The sequence below is a fragment of the Equus quagga genome, chromosome 9, assembly GCF_021613505.1.
Source record: "Equus quagga isolate Etosha38 chromosome 9, UCLA_HA_Equagga_1.0, whole genome shotgun sequence".
Classification (NCBI taxonomy): domain Eukaryota; kingdom Metazoa; phylum Chordata; class Mammalia; order Perissodactyla; family Equidae; genus Equus; species Equus quagga.
This window is the reverse complement of record NC_060275.1, coordinates 50920278-50939924: the sequence shown is the minus strand read 5'-3', so window position 1 is coordinate 50939924 and position 19647 is coordinate 50920278. Positions and strand designations below refer to the sequence as shown.

General features: G+C 33.9%; 1 protein-coding gene across 1 annotated transcript in view; it reads left to right on the top strand.

Moving 5' to 3' along the window:
- Window positions 1-19647, top strand: part of SMCHD1 (structural maintenance of chromosomes flexible hinge domain containing 1) — a 136587-nt gene that overhangs the window by 98508 nt on the left and 18432 nt on the right. Inside the window, exons 38-45 of the mRNA XM_046671568.1 lie at window positions 4636-4762; window positions 4936-5055; window positions 6178-6263; window positions 6869-6991; window positions 10387-10577; window positions 12960-13069; window positions 13339-13409; window positions 19155-19326. Coding sequence (XP_046527524.1) covers window positions 4636-4762; window positions 4936-5055; window positions 6178-6263; window positions 6869-6991; window positions 10387-10577; window positions 12960-13069; window positions 13339-13409; window positions 19155-19326 — 1000 coding nt within the window. The remainder of the gene's footprint in view (window positions 1-4635; window positions 4763-4935; window positions 5056-6177; window positions 6264-6868; window positions 6992-10386; window positions 10578-12959; window positions 13070-13338; window positions 13410-19154; window positions 19327-19647) is intronic.

Below are 19647 nucleotides of genomic sequence, written 5' to 3'. Positions count from 1 at the left end.
CCTATGGATGACTGTATTCTCTGATTGTAGTGGTTTTTACCTTTAGCGATAATATGATATTCATGTTTCATTGAAAAGCTACCATTCTGTGGATAGAAACAGAATAAAACATAGCCCTGGTAAAACGTACATATAACTAGAAAAATTTAATACAACAGCTTATCTTTGTTACTCGTTTTTTTCCAAAATAGAAATAGCTTTACTTATATAAGAAATATACAGTGCAAGAACTTCAGAAATAATCACTATATCATCACCCTTCAGAGATATCAATGATTAGCAATTTAATGTATAGCCTTCTAGATTTTTCTGTGCATACACTAACACTGCATGGATACTCTGTGTGTATATGATTTATATACATAGGGGGTGTAAAATTTCATTAATATAATAGAACTCTGCTTTTATAAAAATCTTCATCTTTAACACCTTTGATATATTTCTTCATCAGTAAGTATAACCGTACATCATTGTATTGATAATTGTAATTTATTTGATCACCCCTAAGTGAAAACTTAGTTTCTTTCCAAAACTTGTTTTTATCAAAGCAGTACTTTCATCAGCTTTCTTCTGTGTATATCCTTTTGCATATATCTGATTAGTTCTTTAAGAAATTGCTATAGGGGCCAGCCTCATGGCCGAGTGCTTAAGTTCAGGTGCTCTACTTCGGTGGCCCAGGGTTTCTCCAGTTCGGATTCTGGGCGCAGACATGACATCTCTCGTCAAGCCACGCTGAGGCGGTTTCCCACATGGCACAACCAGAAGGACCTACAACTAGAATGTACAACTATGTACTGGGGGGCTTTGGGGAGAAGAAAAAGAAGATTAACAACAGATGTTAGCTCAGGTGCTAATCTTTAAAGAAAAAAAAAGAAATTGCTAGAAGTAGGATTAGAGATAGGGTATGTACATTTTAAGCCTTGTGGTAGTTATTGCCAGTTGCTCTTCAGTTTATATTGCTACCAGAAATATGTGTATGTCCTCATAATATTACAAACCCTGAATATGAACGTTTTTTAAAATTCTAACGAAGCTTCCTATATTTAAAAAAAAGTTTTCTTTGTTACTAGTAAGGTTAAACATTTTTTGTGTTTTTAATCTTTGTAGAATTGTCCCTTGACTCTTTTTCATTTGGAATGTTCATGATTTTCTTCTTTATATTAAAAATATTAGTGTTCTTTTGTATATAAGTGCTTTTTCCTGAGTTTGTCTTTTAGATTTTAGTTTTGTGTATATTGGGGCAGTTGAGGCAAGAGGAAGGCTCTAGTATTCCTTTTTTTTTTTTTTTCCTGAGGAAGATTAGCCCTGAGCTAACACCTTTGGCCAGTCCTCTTTTGCTAAGGAAGACTGGCCCTGAGCTAACATCCTTACCCATCTTCCTCTGCTTTACATGTGGGATGCCTGCCACAGCATGGCTTGACAGGCAGTACATAGGTCTGCACCCGGGATCCGAAACAGCGAACCCTGAGCCGCCAAAGGGGAAAGTGCGAACTTAACTGCTGTGCCACTGGGCCAGCCCCAAGGCTCTAGTTTTCTTATGCCTTTAATCTTTGATTTGTCTGGATTTTATTTTTACCATTTTTCAAATTCATTAACAAAATTTCTCAGTATCATTTATTGAATAATTCTGCCTGTATGAATAAATTGAAAATGTCACCTTTTCTTGTATTTTTTTTGTTGTCATTAGTCATCTTTATATCAATTCGAGTGCTAATATCACTTTGTTTTAATAACATTAGGCTTATATTTGGGGAGCCTGCCAGCTTGCACCTGGCCTACAGTTTGACTTGGTCTGGCAATGACTATTTTAGCATTGCCATTTTAATTAGTTTCCAGCATTTAAAGTTCTGGAGTTTTTACATAAAGATTTGCATTACTGATTTATTTGGAGAATTCTAAAGACCTGGCAGTACTGGGCCAAGATTCTCTTATAGCAGCAGAATTTTCCAGTGAGCATCGTTCGTGCCACATCTTTTCTTCTCTTGACATTTAGGGCAGGTGTCATTTGCTACTTGTAAACTTGTTTTTTTATTTTTATTATAGCAAAGAGTAAAGTGAAATTTTCTTTTACCCTAACAAAAATTAGGTAATGAAAGCAACATGTTGAAAAATGAAGGGGGGAGACATGTTGCACATGCAAAGTGGGTTTATGTTGGAAGAATGCACGTCACCCACTTTACCTATTTATCTATGTCCTATTTTATTGGCCCCCTGTAGGCATTTGAATTGGCAAACCCTGTGTACACATTTCTGAGATTAAGGTAGTACCTTAAGCTATCCCCCTGAAGCTGCATATAGAATCTAAGCTTCCTGTCATGCATAGGAATTTCCACTAGAGGTTCCTAATATCACACCAAATAAGCAAAAATCTCTCAAGTCCTATTTGGCTCCTCACCCATGTATTTATTTAGTGGGTCTGCGGCAGGGCTGTGGAATCTGATTTGTGACAAGCAGGTGATTCTTATCATTAGGAATATTTAGAAAACACTGGCCTTAGAAAACAACCAGTATTTGTAAATGCTCCATGTTTGCTTGAAAAGAACGTATATTGCTTTCTTTAAAGTTATAATCTAAATTTATAACTGTTCAGGTTTGTTAATTTTGTTATTCAGATTCTCTATATTATTTGTCTACTTGATCTGGAAACTTCTGAAAGAGATGTCTAAGTTTCATTCTGCTATGTGTCCACTTCTCATATTCCAAATTCCATTTTGTACTTGAATCCAGTTTTGGATTCTTCAGTCCTCTTGATTTCTGTTATTCTGTATATCCTTTTTTCTTGATAAGCTGTACATCAGAGATTACAAACTATAAAACTTTGAGTTAGGAAAAGCCTTCTTAAACAAGACATAAAGGAAAAGATTTTATATTTAACTATATAAAAATTTAAAACTTTTCTTTATATCATAAGCGTATCCTAGTCAGAATTAAAAGAACAGTGGCAGTGTGTTGATAATTGTTGACACTGAATGATAGGTATCTAGAATCATTATGATTATATAATAAAAAAGGAAAAAGTTTAAAGATGATAAATTGGGTAGCAATGTTCCCATGTATCCTTTTTATATATACATGTAATAGAGGATTAATATATTGAACATATTTTTAAAATCTCCTAAAGAACTTCCTGCAAATCAATAGAAAAAAGACAACCCTAGTAGAAAAATAAATGACTAAAGAATATGAACAGGTAATTAATGGAAGAGAAAATATTAATGAACAATAAACAAGAAGCATGACCTCAATACCAATCAGGGAAATGCTAGTTAAAACAATAATGACTGGTTGTTTTTAATTCACCTTTTTAGGAAAAAAAATACTTGATATTAAGTGTTGGCCAGCATCAGGGGAACTGGTTATTCTCATATACTAATGCTGAGAAGCTGTACAGCCCTTTTGAAGGGAAATTTGATACTACCTATTAAAATAAACTGTTTTAGCAAGTCATTATATTTCTCATTATCTGTTCTAGAGAATACACAAAGAAGTATTGAAAGATACTTTCTTTGCTTTATTATAAATAATAGCTAAAAAATTTAGCTAAAACTATTATAAAAAGTAGCTAAAAACTAAATGTTCATCACCCTGATAAAGGACATTATAGCGTAGTCTATAATGTGCATAAATTTTAAAAATTGGTATCTAGACATTCTCTTGAATTGATCAACAAATCATATTGAATGCTGAAAGCAAATTGCTGAAGTATAAAGTATAAGTTATTTTTTAAAGGCAAACAGTATTTTATTTTTACATATATTTATATTCGTGTAAATACATTGAAAACAGCTTTCAGAAACTAAGTGGGATTGAAGATTAGTTTAATGAGAGTCTTGTATTCTATGTTCTTTGGAAAAAATAATTGTTAGCTATAATTTATAACTTTATTCATGGATTGTTCTATGGTATTGATTTAGATTTTTAAAAATTCTCTATCTCTATCTGTGAATTGTATGATTGTAGTCTAAAAAGCAAAAGAGTAAGTTTGAAAATATCATTTAGGATATAAATACTTAGATTTGCATTATTTACTAGTTTTATATGCCATGGTCTTAAACTAGGGTATATCAAAAGTTTTTCTGTGTGTACGTTAATGAAGAAAATACAACTTAAAAAAAACAAATCTTTAGAGCTTTCAGGACCTCTTGTTTGGTCACCTGGGATTTGTGGGTCTACTTCCATGGTAACAGCTGTAACTTAAACTCAGCATTGGGCTTTGTGAATTTCTTTGTGATTGTTTTTATAACTTTCACACCATCAGCTGTTTCACTGCTTCAGCTTACTGGTTGGAATCAAGAAGGTCTTGCAGGTCAAGATCTAAGTGGCCATGACATTTCTGGTCTGAAAGAAAAGATACTTCTCTTGTAATTTTCAATTGTATATAATTTTTGCATAAGCTCTTTTTTGAGAAGATCATTTGGCTTTCAAACCAATACAGAAGGGTAAAAAGTTTTGTGTCTTGGGTGGTGCTGGTGATGTTTTAATCAATGTTTAATGAATCTTATGGGTCAGTCAATGCCTTTTCCTTTAAAATTTACCACTTACTTGAAAACCGAGCACAATGCAATATCTAGCATTTATACATTGAAAAATACCTTTTTAAATCTTGCTTTTCCTTACTCTTTTTTTTTTATACAGAGCCTAGTGCTGGCAGAAAATAGTCCTGGAAGGGATAGTACCGAATATTTTATTATATTTGAGCCTCGGCTACCAGCTTTATCAAGAAAATTAGAATCATATATCCTACCGTTTATGTTTTACAATGGTAAGTTTCTAGGAGAATAGAGGATTAAACTGTTATGTTCATGGTACTCTAGATAACCTTGTTTTGCTTTCCATTTACATGGTGCTTATTAGTTATCTAATTATATCACATATTTTGGAAAAGTCACAATTTTAAAATTATTTGAAGTAAATTATCTGAATGTTTTTTCTTAGATGTTAAGAAGCAGCAACAAATGGCAGAACTTACTAAAGAAAAGGACCAATTATCTAAATCTATTGTAATGTATAGAAGTTTATTTGAAGCCAGCAAACAGCTTCTTGATGAAATGAAGTGTAAGTCATTTTGTATTCAAAGGTAGTGAAAAAATTTATGCTTTGAGGAGTGGTAAGCCAGAAGGCTGAAACCGTGAAACCACAAACATTGTCTACTTTCCTGGACTTACAAGTAAACTGCAGAAAGGTGGTAATGATAGTTTTTATTATTCATTATTTGATCTTCTTAAGATGAAGTATTTCTTCATTTTAAATAAATCTGTATCCTGCTTACCTACAAAAATTTGAGATTTTTTTTAAATTAGAAATCTGAATCTGTAGAAATTTAAGACCTTTGACATAACAATAATGTTTATATTTAGCTCCAGCTTCCGGCAAAAGATATTGGATGACAGTATCAGTGAGGGAGTGATGTGTAACTTAATTTTTAATTTGATTGATAGGACTGTATATAGCTCACTTAAAACATCTGCAGTGTCACACTTTGGAGGTGTACAGGGCACACTCACTGAGAGAGACATCTGATTTATTTTTGAATAAATACGCAGAATGTTGGCTACAATTTTTGATAATGTTTGTGTACTAGTAAGGCATTTGCTGAGTTGTGCTCTATTACCTTTTCATATATCGGATTTTTTGCTGTGATTTTTGGCTTTGTGTTAATTACATAGTTAAAATTTTGATATGTTAACCAACAGATGTGTACTGCCTGTGTCAAAGTATACTCATTTTTGTATATCTATCCAAGATCAAGGCTATTTAGAGGATAATAGGAGCTAAGTAAAGTAATGAGATAATATATCATTTGTAGCACTGAAAATTGTTTTTATAAAGTCTTGTTTGGTTCTTAGAACAACCTCATGCAATTATGTGTAAATTATGTATAGTCGTGTGGATTAGGATTAAATAACATCCAGGATTACTTAGAGTTTGCAGTATAATATCATAATATGTCCCTTAACCACATTAATTTTGTTTCGCATCTTTTGTGTTAGATCTGAAGCTTAATTTTAGATTTTTAGTTTAATTTTGACTTTCTAAGATAGTGACTTGACATTTTTCATTTTAGTATCAGCTGTTAGAAGGAAAAAATAAAACGGATTGAAAATATTTATCAAAAACTATATTTTAGGGGGCTATCAGAAATTCATGCAGTTTTTAAAATTTTGTTTTTAATTTTAGGCCAAGTTGAAGAAGCAAAATTAAAAGAGGCCCAGTTGAGAAATGAACTAAAAGCACATAATATTGACATTCCTACAACACAACAGGTATAGTTTCCAAGTATATGTGAAAGATTTCTATTTTTATTAAATTCTAGCCTATAATTTTTTTTATCATTCATATTTTAATAGGATTGTATGGGCACTATTGTTTTTGGGTACCAAGGCATGTGGATTATAGTCTAGTCACTTACCAGACATTAAGGGAGACTAACAAAATGATGAGTGCTCTTTTCAAGGAAATTGCACTTTGTATTTATAATGTAGTGACACCAATGAGTGAAATGAATAGTACACCAACTAGAGAACTGCAATGAAGAGGCTTAAGTAATGAACAGTATATGAGGTGGCAAAGAAAATGAGAGAAAGTAACAAAAGACAATAGTTTTTTTAAAACTTACTTTCTTTTGTGTGTGTAACTCAGCTTCAAAGAGAAGTCTGGTTATAGGTTGTGCGTTTCTTAACTAAGATAGAAAAAAATCAGTGAGATGGAAGCTTTACATTATTGTAACCATATTCTTTTGAAGTAATGCCTGCTTAGTAACTTTATGTTCTTGAGTTGTCCAGATTGTTGATTTTTCTCTGCTATCATTATGGGCTGCCTGGTACAAGAGTAATTGCCCTTGTAGTTAATTTTTCCTTATGAATTACAGATGCCACACATTGAAGCACTTTTGAAAAGAAAGACATCAGAACAGGAAGAACTAAGGAAAAAACCTAGAAGATCATGTACTCTTCCAAACTATACTAAAGGCAGTGGAGATGTTTTGGGAAAGGTTTGTATTTAAGCCTTTTTAGAGGCAGTACATTTTATTATCTTGTTTTGTTTTAAATGTGTTTTAAAATGACATTATATTAAAGGAGTGTCAGTTTCTTTGTACTTTTAAGTTTTTTCCAATAAATTACTTGCTCTCATTACCATAATAAGGATTTGGCAGAATTTAAAACTGAAATGCGTAATTAATTCCGTAATTCATATTAATGTTGAGGGCTGTGGCAGAAATTGTTAGCATGTCTTAGTTCAAGGCTTGTTGTCTACTTAGAGGTGCTTTCCTGTTATGTGACTATATAAGTAGCCAAGACCTTTACATGCGACTCAGACTTCAATGAGACAACAAAAGAGAGAGAAAGATCAGAATTTTTCTGAATTCTGAGTGTAATGTTGTTACAGAGAGAATTCTTGGATGCTCCTAGAACTTAAGAAAAAACAACAGCAAACAAAAACTTTATACGTATTTGCTCCAAGGGAAACAGTGCCATTCTTCCTTCTTTTCTTTTATTATTTCCTTCTTTGGTTTTACCTTTTGTCAAATGAATTGGATTTTCATTTTTATCCTACTATTATTCAATCCAGAACATTTGATTTTATATTTTTTCTCCATCAGAATTCCTGTTTGCAATTATTAGTAAGTTCGTTAGCTAGGTTTTGGTTCTTCAGTCTATATTTTGATTATCATCTGCTTTTTCTCCCAACACCTTCAATTTTTAATGAAAGGTTTGTGGTATGTATGCATGTGTTTTACTTGTTAAACTTTACATTTAATATGCATCTCACCTTGCTGCTTTTACCTCTGTTTTAAAATTGAGGAAACTGAAACTGAGTTATGCAGAGATTAAAAAACTTGCTCAAGGTTACATAGCTAGCAAGTAAGTGGCAGAGCCAGGACTCAAACCCAGGCAGTCTGACTCTAAACTCTGTGCCATTCAATCACTGTTCTTTATTCCCTGTGTGTATCACTCTACTTTTACAACCACTCTATGAACTTCTTACAGTATTTCTAGTTTTTACATGAGGAAATAGAAGTTCAGAGAACTGAAGTATCTTGTCAATATATGGTTAGTAAGAGACAGAACTTAGATGTCAACCAAGGTCTTTCTGACTCAGAAGGTCGTCTCTTTGTAAATGGTTCCCTAATTTCACAGGCAAAGTATACCCTGAAAATAGGGGGTAATGGTTACTCTAGAAGTGTGGAGCAGGGTTTACTACTGAAACTGTTACATTAATATCCAAGCCCCAAATGCGAAAATTGAGAAATTAAGAATGTAAATTCAAAAATTGGAAAACAAGATGCTAATATATAATTTTTTAAATCATTATTCCTCAGAACCAATTTCTAGAAAGAAGCGATCTTTATAGAAAGAAGTAGTCCTATGAATCTAAGTGTATAAATATCTATAGTTAGCCTAGTTTCAGGTAGTAACATACCACATTTCAGTGGTTCATTTAATATAAAATTCTTGCTCAATATGTAAAATTTTTACCAAAATATAAATTTTAGCAGAAGAAATATATTTTAAAGTCTTCTATTCAAATATTCCTCATTATATCATGACAATCTGGGGGAAATCTATGAAAATCATTTTATATGGTTTCTCTTCTGTCCTCTCAGAAGTAAAAACCCTCTCATAACCAGTAAGAGAAAATTTCCACTCGCTCCAAATTATGCTTAATCTTCTTCCTTGATTCCTCTTAAAAACTTCTTCCTGGCAATATAGTAGGAGAGAAGGGAATGTTTTTCACCCAAACCTTTTGTTTATTTTTGATGTTGAGAATACCTCAATTAATTTGGATATTTTAGTCGTGTCCTCCTTAATTCCAAATATCTTGAAATCCCATCCATATTCCTTTTTTTTTTTAAGTGCCATTCGTTTCCCATCCCTAACTGAGGAAGTAGTAGTAACATCCATGAAAATGGCTAGGGTGGACTCAAAAAAGCTGAAAAAGTAGTTAAAGTTTGAAGGAACAGAACATTGTCCATGGTACACAGGTGAAAAAAAAAAAAAGTGAGTTCATGTCTTAGAAAGGATTAGATTTTTGAAAAAAAAATACTGTATATACTTCATGTTACCTGAAAGTTTAAGGAGAAAATGTAATGTTAAGGAGTCTATGAGAGTTTCCAAGCATATCTTCACTTAGAAATAATTACCCCAGTCATAAGATTAGGGTGCTTGTGAGCAACCACAGAATAGATAACTTGTCCAAACACTTACAGTCAGAAGTAGAATGAAGTCGCTTAATTTGGTTTGACGTACTGAGTCTTCCTTTGTTGGCTATAATACTTTTTTCTTTTTCTTTTTCTTTTTTTTTTTTACTGAGGAAGATTAACCCTGAGCTAAAATCTGTTGCCAATCCTCCTCCTTTTTTTCACTTGAGAAAGATCAGCCCTGAGCTAACATCTGTGCCAATCTTCCTCCACTTCATACGTGAGTTGCCACCACAGCATGGCTGACAAGTGTAGGTTTGCACCCAGGTTGCGAACCCGTGAACCTGGGCCAGCAAAGCAGAGCATGGGAACTTAACCACTATGCCATGGGTCCAACCCCTGGAATATTTTTTTCATCTTTATTTACGTGTGCTAGTTTCTATGCATGTCTGTTTTTTTATCTTTCTTCCACTAACTTCTAGAAAATTGGAATACAAGGGTAGACATTATGATGTTTTTAACACTGACACACAACATTTTCATTGCTAGGGCAGGTTTTTGCTACCAGATCAAGAATAAAGGGTAAGCGTGACCATACATACCAGTGCAATGAATGAGGTTTTGAAGTTGGCCAACTTCAGCCTTGTTGGGCTTTGAGCAAGAGTGTTTGTAACTAAAGTTTCATAAATAGGAGAGTGACTGTTTATCCTAAGCTTGAAAATGGTTTTGTAAGCAGAAGAAACGATTCTTATTGGTGACATTTAGGTTTGTTTTCTGAAAGAAATAGTATAGTATTGGAGTAAAATATTTACTTAGAAGGATATGGTATATTACTGTATTTGTGTTTAATTGAATCTAAAATTCCATTTATTATTGTATGTGTATATTATTTTAATGTATTTTATGATTACTTTATCAATTAAGATACATCCCAATAGTAGAGATATTAAATGTTAAAAAATGTGCATCATTAGTTAGCTGATAATATTCCAAATATTTTTATTTGATCTTTGCAAAATTTACTGGAGTTTAATCTGTGGAACAATGTTTCTGAAATTTAACAGCAAAGTAGACAGTTTAATATATTAAAGCGAGTACATTTTTTACAGCTTGAGAATTTTTTGCTAATTCACATGAATATTTCAGAAAAGTCTTTTTACTGTTTACACTTGGACTTTTAAAATATTTAATATCAAATTTTATATATTTAAAAATTTTTTTACTTGACTTTTAAAAATGGGTTATAGATTGCACACCTGGCACAAATTGAAGATGATAGAGCTGCCATGGTTATTTCTTGGCATCTAGCAAGTGACATGGACTGTGTGGTCACCCTGACCACTGATGCTGCACGTCGTATCTATGATGAAACACAAGGTCGTCAGCAGGTGTTGCCCCTTGATTCTATTTATAAGAAGACTCTTCCAGATTGGAAAAGGTTAGAAAAAAGTGAAAGTAGTAATTTTTTCTGAAATAACTTTTCTATTTTTAATCAAAGCACTAAATTTAAAAATGATTTCTCTAAAAGATGTCTGAAACAAACTGACTCAAATCATCTACAGTTATTTTGCCTTCATCACAAATGTGCATACTTCATTAAAATTAGTATTTCACTGTATTCAATTATACATGCTGGCCATGTTTAATTTGCCAATTAAATGTGATTTGTATATATGACACATTCATACACAAATGCATACACACACAAACCCAAAGCAAATTTTGGCCTTTGGGACAGGAAGGATTATAAGATGTCATTATCATTAACAAAGTATGGAGCACCTTTATTTGGAGTAAGGGTAGATATACGTGTCTTTTCTCCTGTTTGTGTCCTATGAAAATAAGCAGCCATCATTTAGGTAGAGAGGGTCTTTATTGGAACTGCCAGCAACAAAGTTGACATGTAAGAAACCATCTAGTTAGGATGTTCCATCCTTATTTTAATACACTACTGCCCCTCTTATCCTCAGTTTCGCTTTCCAAAGTTTCAGTTCTCGGTGGTCAACTGCGGTCTGGAAGCAGATGACCCTTCTGACTATTGTCAGAAGGTCCATTGGCCTAACGCAACGTCACAGTGCCTACGTCGTTCACCTCAGTTAATCTCATCACGTAGGCATTTTATTATCTCACATCATATAAGAAGAGTGAGTACAGTCTCATAAGACATTTTGAGAGAGAGAGACCACATTCATATAACTTTTATTATAGTACACTCATGCATTACTTGACAGGGATACTTTTCTGAGAAATGCGTCATTAGGCTTTTTCGTCTTGTGAACATGATAGAGTATTCTTACATAAACCTAGATGGTATACATTTCTACACACCTAGGCTATATGGTTCTAATCTTATGGGACCGCCGTTGTATATGTGGTTTGTTATTATGCAGCACATGACTGTATATTGTTATTCTATTTTATTATTATTGTTATTAATCTCTTACTATGCCTAATAGGTATGTATGAATGGGAAAAAACAATGTGTGTATGTATATATAGGATTGAGTACTGTGCATGGTTTCAGACATCCACGAGGGGTCTTATTGTATCCCCTGCAGATACTGGGGGACTACTGTATAAATCTGGTGTTTTTAAGTAATTATTTGCTCATCTATTTTTCAAAATATATTTTTAGGGAATAACTGCAAACCAATTAGGCTTTTTTAATTCACTTTTTAAATATTGTATGTGTACTCTGATTTTGACTATTTTTTAAAATCCACCTTAAAAGACTGGAAGGAATGGTAACAAAACAAAAAAAATAAAACATATAACAGAGGGTTGACCAATGATTTTTCTCAGATCCCTAAGCAAAACTCTGTAAGGCCTGCCATTGAATAGGAATGGGGACTTGAAGGAGAATGAGAGCCCATGTTAAGAGTCTACTATGTCATTAAAATAGTATTTATTTCATTTTGTAATCTAAAAATAGATAGGGGAAACAGCTGGAATTTGAACTCAAATCTGTATGCTTCTAAATCTCTCATTCTGCTGCTAGTCAGTACCCACTTTAAGGATTAGGAAATCCTGTCAGATCATAATTTCTGTGTTGATAAGAATAATACGTTTTGTGAAAATAATTTCTTTTATCTCCATAATCCCTCAAGACCAAGTTAAAAATCCTTGGTTTAGGGAAAGTATGAATTTGGTATTTAGGGCTAATGTTTGCTCCAGAAACTAGTTATCCTCTCTATTCCTGATATCGTGCCTCTTACTGAGATTGAGTCAGCTGGCTCCTAGAGCCACCACGTCCCTAGCACTCCTACCTTCAAGGTTTGGGAAAGGCCCTGACACCCGAGTCTACTGCCATCTGTTGGTTCTCATTGTTATCTCTGGGCTTTATGCTCCTTCTGTACACTGTGTGAGAGGGACAGGAGCCAGGGTACTAAACTGCCTCTCTCACAAGTGTCTAAGGCTTGGGCGTTGCCCTTCCCTCATTCATTCTAGGGCTGCTTTCCACATGAGACAGTCATATCATTGGCTTCCTCACGTAGGCCCAACTTAAAGTTGCTTTTCTCAACTTAAAGCCTGCTTTTCTCCTTTCCTTGTCAAACTAAACAACAGTTTATATTGATTTTACAAACTAATTGAGGGTAGTAGTACAGATAAAACTAATCATGTATTTTTAAATATGGTACATATTGCTTTCAGTTCTAAGGGCATAATAGTCAATCCTTTAGGAGTATCACTTGTGGATGGGGAGTTGATTAAATGATTACAATGATATACAATATATTTATATTTTTCATATTACATATTTTTTTAGTTAAAAAGTTATATGTGTTTTGTTTAATGTTTTTTAAAATTTCTTTTCATTCAGACCTCTACCTCATTACCGAAATGGAAAATTATATTTTAAACCCGTTGGAGATCCAGTCTTTGCCCGAGATTTGTTAACATTTCCAGATAACGTAGAACATTGTGAAACAGGTAAAGGAAATTATGGTGACTTTATTTTATATAGATTTTACTTTTGTTATCTAGATATATAAATTACTGATTATGGAAATTTATGTTCTTAGTTCATAAGTGATTTTTAAAAAATATTTAATTCTCTTATTTTTTCCTATGAGAGGAAACTGTTGAATAAAATTTTAATGGTGGCATTCTTTCTAAGAAAAGTTTGCACTTTGTATTAATATTTTAATATCAAAGAAGATGTCATAATTTTAAAAATTCATTTATTGAATTTTTTTTAGTATTTGGTATGCTGTTAGGAGACACCATTATTTTGGATAATTTGGATGCTGCCAATCATTATAGAAAAGAGGTATGTATTTGAATTCTTTTTTAATTTGTAGCTCCAATTTTAATGTATATTTTTAAAGTTTTAATGTATTAAAGCCCTATATGGAAATAATTTCATTTTATGATAAATGTACAAATGATTAAGTAACCTTGTCAAAACCAATTTAAATACTACAAATTAATGAACAGCATAAAATTGGGCAGAATATATTAATAGATAGGCGCTGGTCTGGTGGCGCAGTGGTTAAGGTTGCACGTTCTGTTTCTGTGGCCCGGGGTTTGCCGGTTCGGATCCCAGGTGCGGACATGGCACCGCTTGGCAAGCCATGCCGTGGCAGGTGTCCCACATATAAAGTAGAGGAAGATGTGAGCTCAGGGCCAGTCTTCCTCAGCAAAAAGAGAAGGATTTGCAGCAGATGTTAGCTCAGGGCTAATCTTCCTCAAAAAAAAGAGCATCCTGGGGTCTGGCCCCATGGCCGAGTAGTTAAGTTTGCTTGCTCTACTTCAGTGGCCCAGAGTTTCATCAGTTTGAATCCTGGGCACAGACATGGCACCACTCATCAGGCCATGCTGAGGCGGCATCCCACATGCTACAACTAGAAGGACCCACAACTAAAAATACACAACTACGTACCGGGGGGCTTTGGGGAGAAAAAGGAAAAGTAATATCTTTAAAGTGGAAAAGAGCATTCTGTTAGCTAAACTTGCTAAGGATGAAGAACAGTTTTCTAACCCAGCAAGTCCTAGGTTGGAAGTATTTCCTTGAAATTATTTTTGAAAATGAATTAGTTCCTACTTTATCTCGCATTCATACTGGCTAGCTGATACTGGCTGCTGGCTAGGCACTCAGCCAGGGCTGTAGGCAGGCAGACTTGGATCTCATCTTGTGAGCCTCTTCTTGTGGCTGCTTGGGCTTTTTCAAATGGCGTCTAGGATCTAAGGAGAGGTGTTCCAAGCATTGCGAAGGCAGAAGCTGGAGGTCTCTTTAAGTCCCAGCCTCAGAAAGTACATTTGGTTGGTCAGAATCTGGCCAGTCCAAATCTAAGGGTGGGTGGTAGGGGTCGGGAATAGACTCTCTCTACTCCCTGGGAAAAGGAGCAAAGAATTTGCAGCCATCTTTATACCATAACAAGGTATTAAAGTAATTTGTCTTACAGACACGCTCCCATAAGTACACACAGATGTGTAGAAGAATATGCATTAGAATATTAATGAGTTTTTAATGGGAAACTTGGGAAACAGTATAAATGTCTATCAGTTAGGATTAGACAACTCTATTATAGTAATTTATACATAGAGTAGTATGTAGCTATTAAAAAAATGTAATAGTTTCATGTATCCTAACAAAGAAGATGTACAAAGTATATCATTTTGTTGAAAAATTGTGAAATGATAATGCTTAAGATGATGCCCTTTTTAAAAATAAGCTTATGTACTTTAAGCAAACTGGGAGAATATGTTGTATACTGTTGGATATATTAAGAAGGATTATCACTTCTATATTACTTTTAATTTAAAAAAGAAAGGAAATCTACTCTAAAGGAGGGCCTTTCAGAGTGCTCTTGTAAACACTGAATAATACATATAAAGCATTAAGCAAAGAGCTTGGAGTATGGTAAAGTTTCAGTAAAGGAAAGATCTCTTTGGATCTGAGATCCAAAGGTCTTAAATTCTTTGATACACAAGAAGTATTAAGTTTAGTAAGTGTGGTGTTGGGGGCTTGGAAATGGCAGGTGGTAAACATATATGGAAAACGTTATATGATTGCAAATTATTATAACTGAAAATAAGAATGTTTGTGGTTATAGAAGAGAAAACAGAGGCCAGTTTAAAATCGGAGCCAGTATCTATAAATAGTGTATTCTCGAATCATGGGAACCTTAGAAATCATCTACTCTCACTTTCTAGATGAGAAACCTTAAGTTCAAAACAAATAATGGACCTATACCAAGTCACACTACTAATTCATGACAGAACTAGAACTGGTCAGAGCAGTTTTTCTTTGGGCCTAGTTAAGAAGAAATAATAAATGCATCTTGAATTTAGGAGAGCTAGATTAGTGAGATTATTGGAAATTAAGTAATTGGGGAATAGTATTTAGTGTCTTCATGAATGGTTCCTTGTGAACCTAATAATGGCTGTAATATACTATACCAGAAAACAGTTGTGGATGGGGGAGCTACCATATTCTAGTGATGGTTAGTGTGTTTATATATCCTGAATTATGAAATAGAAACCATATCCACTAAATGTTATGACAACATGGAATCTATTAGTAGAAGATGAGAAGCTTACTAATGGGGATAGAGTTAACAAATTGGGTAATAACTGGACGATTTAGTTAGTTCCATCAATTATTTGAACACTTTGTGTATGAGACGCTGTGGTATACTATTAAATGTTGGACAGCCAGCTCTGGGAAGTCTGATGGTGGGACCCTGATTTGTAGATTTTGCCAGTCCCCATAGTTAAATACTCAAATCATGGGTGATTTCTAGCTGCCTGTGTGCAGTCATTGAATGAGGCATTCAGGAGACCTGGTTCTCATGACCCAGTAAATGCTGGCTCCAGCACACCACTAGGCACAGTGCTAGGCACTGAGGGTTGTACAGAGGTGGACTAGACAGTTCAGCCAGAGGGAATTCCAGCAGAGAGGAGCTAAAAGGCTATTTCAAAAGGCTGTTTCTGTCTCTATGTCAAGATGTGTATCTTAATGTGTGAACTGACGGGAAAGTAAGGATTCCAAGTGAAGGTGGGGACCCAGAAAGATAAACAGAACACTGAAGCCAGATTTTGCCTTGAGAACATTTGTCAAACTAATTGAACTTGAGCATCAATTTTCACTCCCTTGAGAAGCTCAGAGAGTGGGAGACAAAACCCTGGGCTTTCACCAGAGTGGCAAATCTGATGGAAGACCCCTTTCCCAATAAACTTGGAACCCCCATAAGGGCTAAACTTTAGTGTAAGGGTACACAAAGAAATAAACTTGCCACTTCTGTCTCAACTCCAAGTGCCTCTAGAGATTGCAAGAAAATTGCCTCTCTTGAACTTTGGCACTAAGTGGAAAAGGAAAAAAATTAAACTGTTTGCCTAGAGAATTCATCAATATAAACAGATGGGCTCTCATGTCTTTTTGCATGCTGCATTCATAATTTGTGAATGGTCTGAAAAGCTTCAAAGAAAACATTTGATTTCCTATGGTGCTGGACTGCACCCTTAGATGTCTGATCGGAACAAACGCAAATTCTTTTTGGAAGAATTTACCTTTATCTTAAAACTGAAATAATTTCCATAAAGAGCAAATATTTTAAAAATATGTTTAACATATTTTAAGAAATAAAAGTGTTGAGTATAAGAGCAAGTTGACTTGAAAAAATCAAATAGAGCTTCTAAAAATAAAAAATTTAATAAAAATTAAATATTCACTGGATGGGTTTAACAGCTTAATAGAGAATTAGTGAATTGGAAGGTAGGTCAGAAAAATTGTCCAGACTGCAGCCCAGAGAGAAGGAATCAAAGAGAGAGGCTGATAGTCATGGAGGATAGAATGAGAAAATCTTTTTAAAAAGTCTAAACAGAGTGCCAAGAGAAAGGGAAAAGGATCATAGGCAATATTTGAAGGACTAATGCTGAAAACTTTTTAAAACTGATGAAATACACCAATCCATAGCTTCAAAAAAAATGTTATAGAGCTTATGTTTCAAAAGCAGGTACTGTGTTTGTTCCTTGTAATTGGTATGGCACATGCTAATTGCTCTGATTCCAAAGTTTGAATGAAGTCATATCTAACTCCACCAATTAAATAATGTTTTAAAGCTCTTCTGAGAAAAGGCTTTTATGACATCCTTTGGTAACATTGTTAGGTTTCAGTAGTCGTTGTCATTTTCTCTTCCTAAATTCTTGATGGCGTTTATACTACTACAGCCCCTTGTCCACCCCTTGCTGGTCCTTACAGCAGTTGTGAATAAGCATTGCCAGAGCTGTAGCACTGCTGTTCACTCACTGAATTTGCAAAAAACTGTTGTGACTGTTTTTGTCCTAATATGAGTGTTTAGTGAGTTAGAATCATAAGATTTAATGGTAAATGATGGTAAAAAACACATAAAATTTACCATCTTAACCATTAAGTGTACAGTTCAGTAGTGTTAAGTACCTTCACATTGTTGTACAACGAATATTTCCAGAATTGTTATAAAAGAGGAGCCAAACTGTCCTTTCTTCCAGAGGTTTATAACTTAACATTGTTGTCTCTTAACAAGAGAGTAGACAACTGTGTAAACTTGAATGTGTTACTTATTTAAAATGGCATTAAATCCTTAAAAACATTGCCTGAATCCTGATAAATGGGTAGTACATTAATCCAGTTTGTATTTGTAATGTTCACTTTTAGACCGTTAAAACTAAGAAAGCAAGATGTGATTTTTTTACTAAAAGATTCATTTTACCAAAGAATTGACCATAGATTTTCTTCAGACATCCTAATGCATTTAAATTTGGTTTTTAAATACCCAGTTTGGTGGGAAAACATCTGTAAAGTATCCCTGGAATTATATTAAAAGAATAAACACTAGTCATGATTTTCTATTACATATCCTATTACTTTTTCATTTTAAAAAAAAATAAAGTTTTGTTTAATCTCTTATTTTTATAATTCAGAGACTAATCGCCAAAATTAGATTGAATTAGGTGTTTTTACATGTCAAGTTATAATATTCTTCTTCAGTCAATTTTTTAATGTTGCATTCTGTGTTCTTACGTGGATGTGCCATAATTTATGTAACTTATTGAGACTGTACATTTCATATTTTTCATTATTAAAACAATGTTTCAGTGCACAGTTCACATCTGTGATTTTTTTTTTAGAATACATTCTTAGAAGTGGAATTGCTGGGTCAAACAAAATGTTAAGCTTTTTAACACTTGTCACATTTCCTTGAGAAGGGCTATCTCAGAGCAGATTAATTAGTACAAGACCCTTTCTCCATCTCTCTCTCAACACTCTATATGGGGGCGGGGGGAGTTAACATTTTGAGTAGTGAAAATGTCTCATTTGAATTCCACTTCCAGTTATTCCAGTTCCACTTATGGTTACCAGTGAAATTTGAACATTTTATTTTTGTATGTTTCCTAGACCTTTTTTGAAAGAATATTCTTAAAGATCATGAAATAATAAATCCAGTGTTTTTCTTTTATTTTCAGACTTCCCTGAAGAATTTAATTCTTGACTAACCGTTTCCATGACATAGGTTTTACTACATAATTCTAGTTCCCCTAACTCTCAAATTACGAGCTCTTTTTCTTTCCACAGGTGGAATAGTAGTGTTGTCCTCTGCAGATTCAGCCCTATGCTTTTCAGTGTGTTTTTCTTCAGTCTGATACTCTTTTGCTGTCCTCTACTCATCTGGAGAACACTTGTCTAACAGCAGAACTGAGAGCTGGGGATGCTGCCTTGGGTTCAGCAGCACACAGCTCTGGATGTCCCTCTCCCCCTTCCTCTTATCAGTCAAGCTGTAAAATTCCCTTTTTTTCATTTGCATTGTCACTATTCTAGTTTAGGCTAACGCTCAAGAAGTAATCTAATTTATCTCCCTGCCTCTGGTTTTTTCCCCCAGTTCATCTTATACATCACTAGCTTCTTAATTTTGTGGAAATACTACCATGATCATGTCATTTCTAATCTCAGAACCCTTAAATGATTTCCCCTTTCTTCAAACAATTGAAATAAGTTTTACAGACTCACTAATTAATATCCATTCACCCACAATAGGTTGTTAAAATTACACACTGTCCTACACTGCTGACCAGAGATGGAGATCGCATTCGAAGTAATGGAAAGTTTGGCGGCCTTCAAAATAAAGCTCCTCCAATGGATAAACTTCGGGGAATGGTATTTGGAGCTCCAATCCCAAAACAGTGCCTGATCTTAGGGGAACAAATAGGTAGGTTGAATAAGTACTTAAATAACAGTTTCTCATTTTATTTTAATCCTTTATTTGAGGCTTGTGTATTGAGATTCTAACATGAAAAATTAACAGATAACAAATAGGAATAAGATGTTTTTGTCTTTTACTTTCGGCTTTCTTATATCAAGTAGTTTCGAATTATACGGAAAGTAGGTTTTCCCTTTGATTTTCATTCTTCTTATCTTGAAATAAAGAAAATATTGTCCTGTGGAATAAGTGAGTACTTCATCAAATCATCATAATACTTTTTATATCAAAGTTGGTAACTATCTAGAATACAGCTAAGAACTGTTTTAG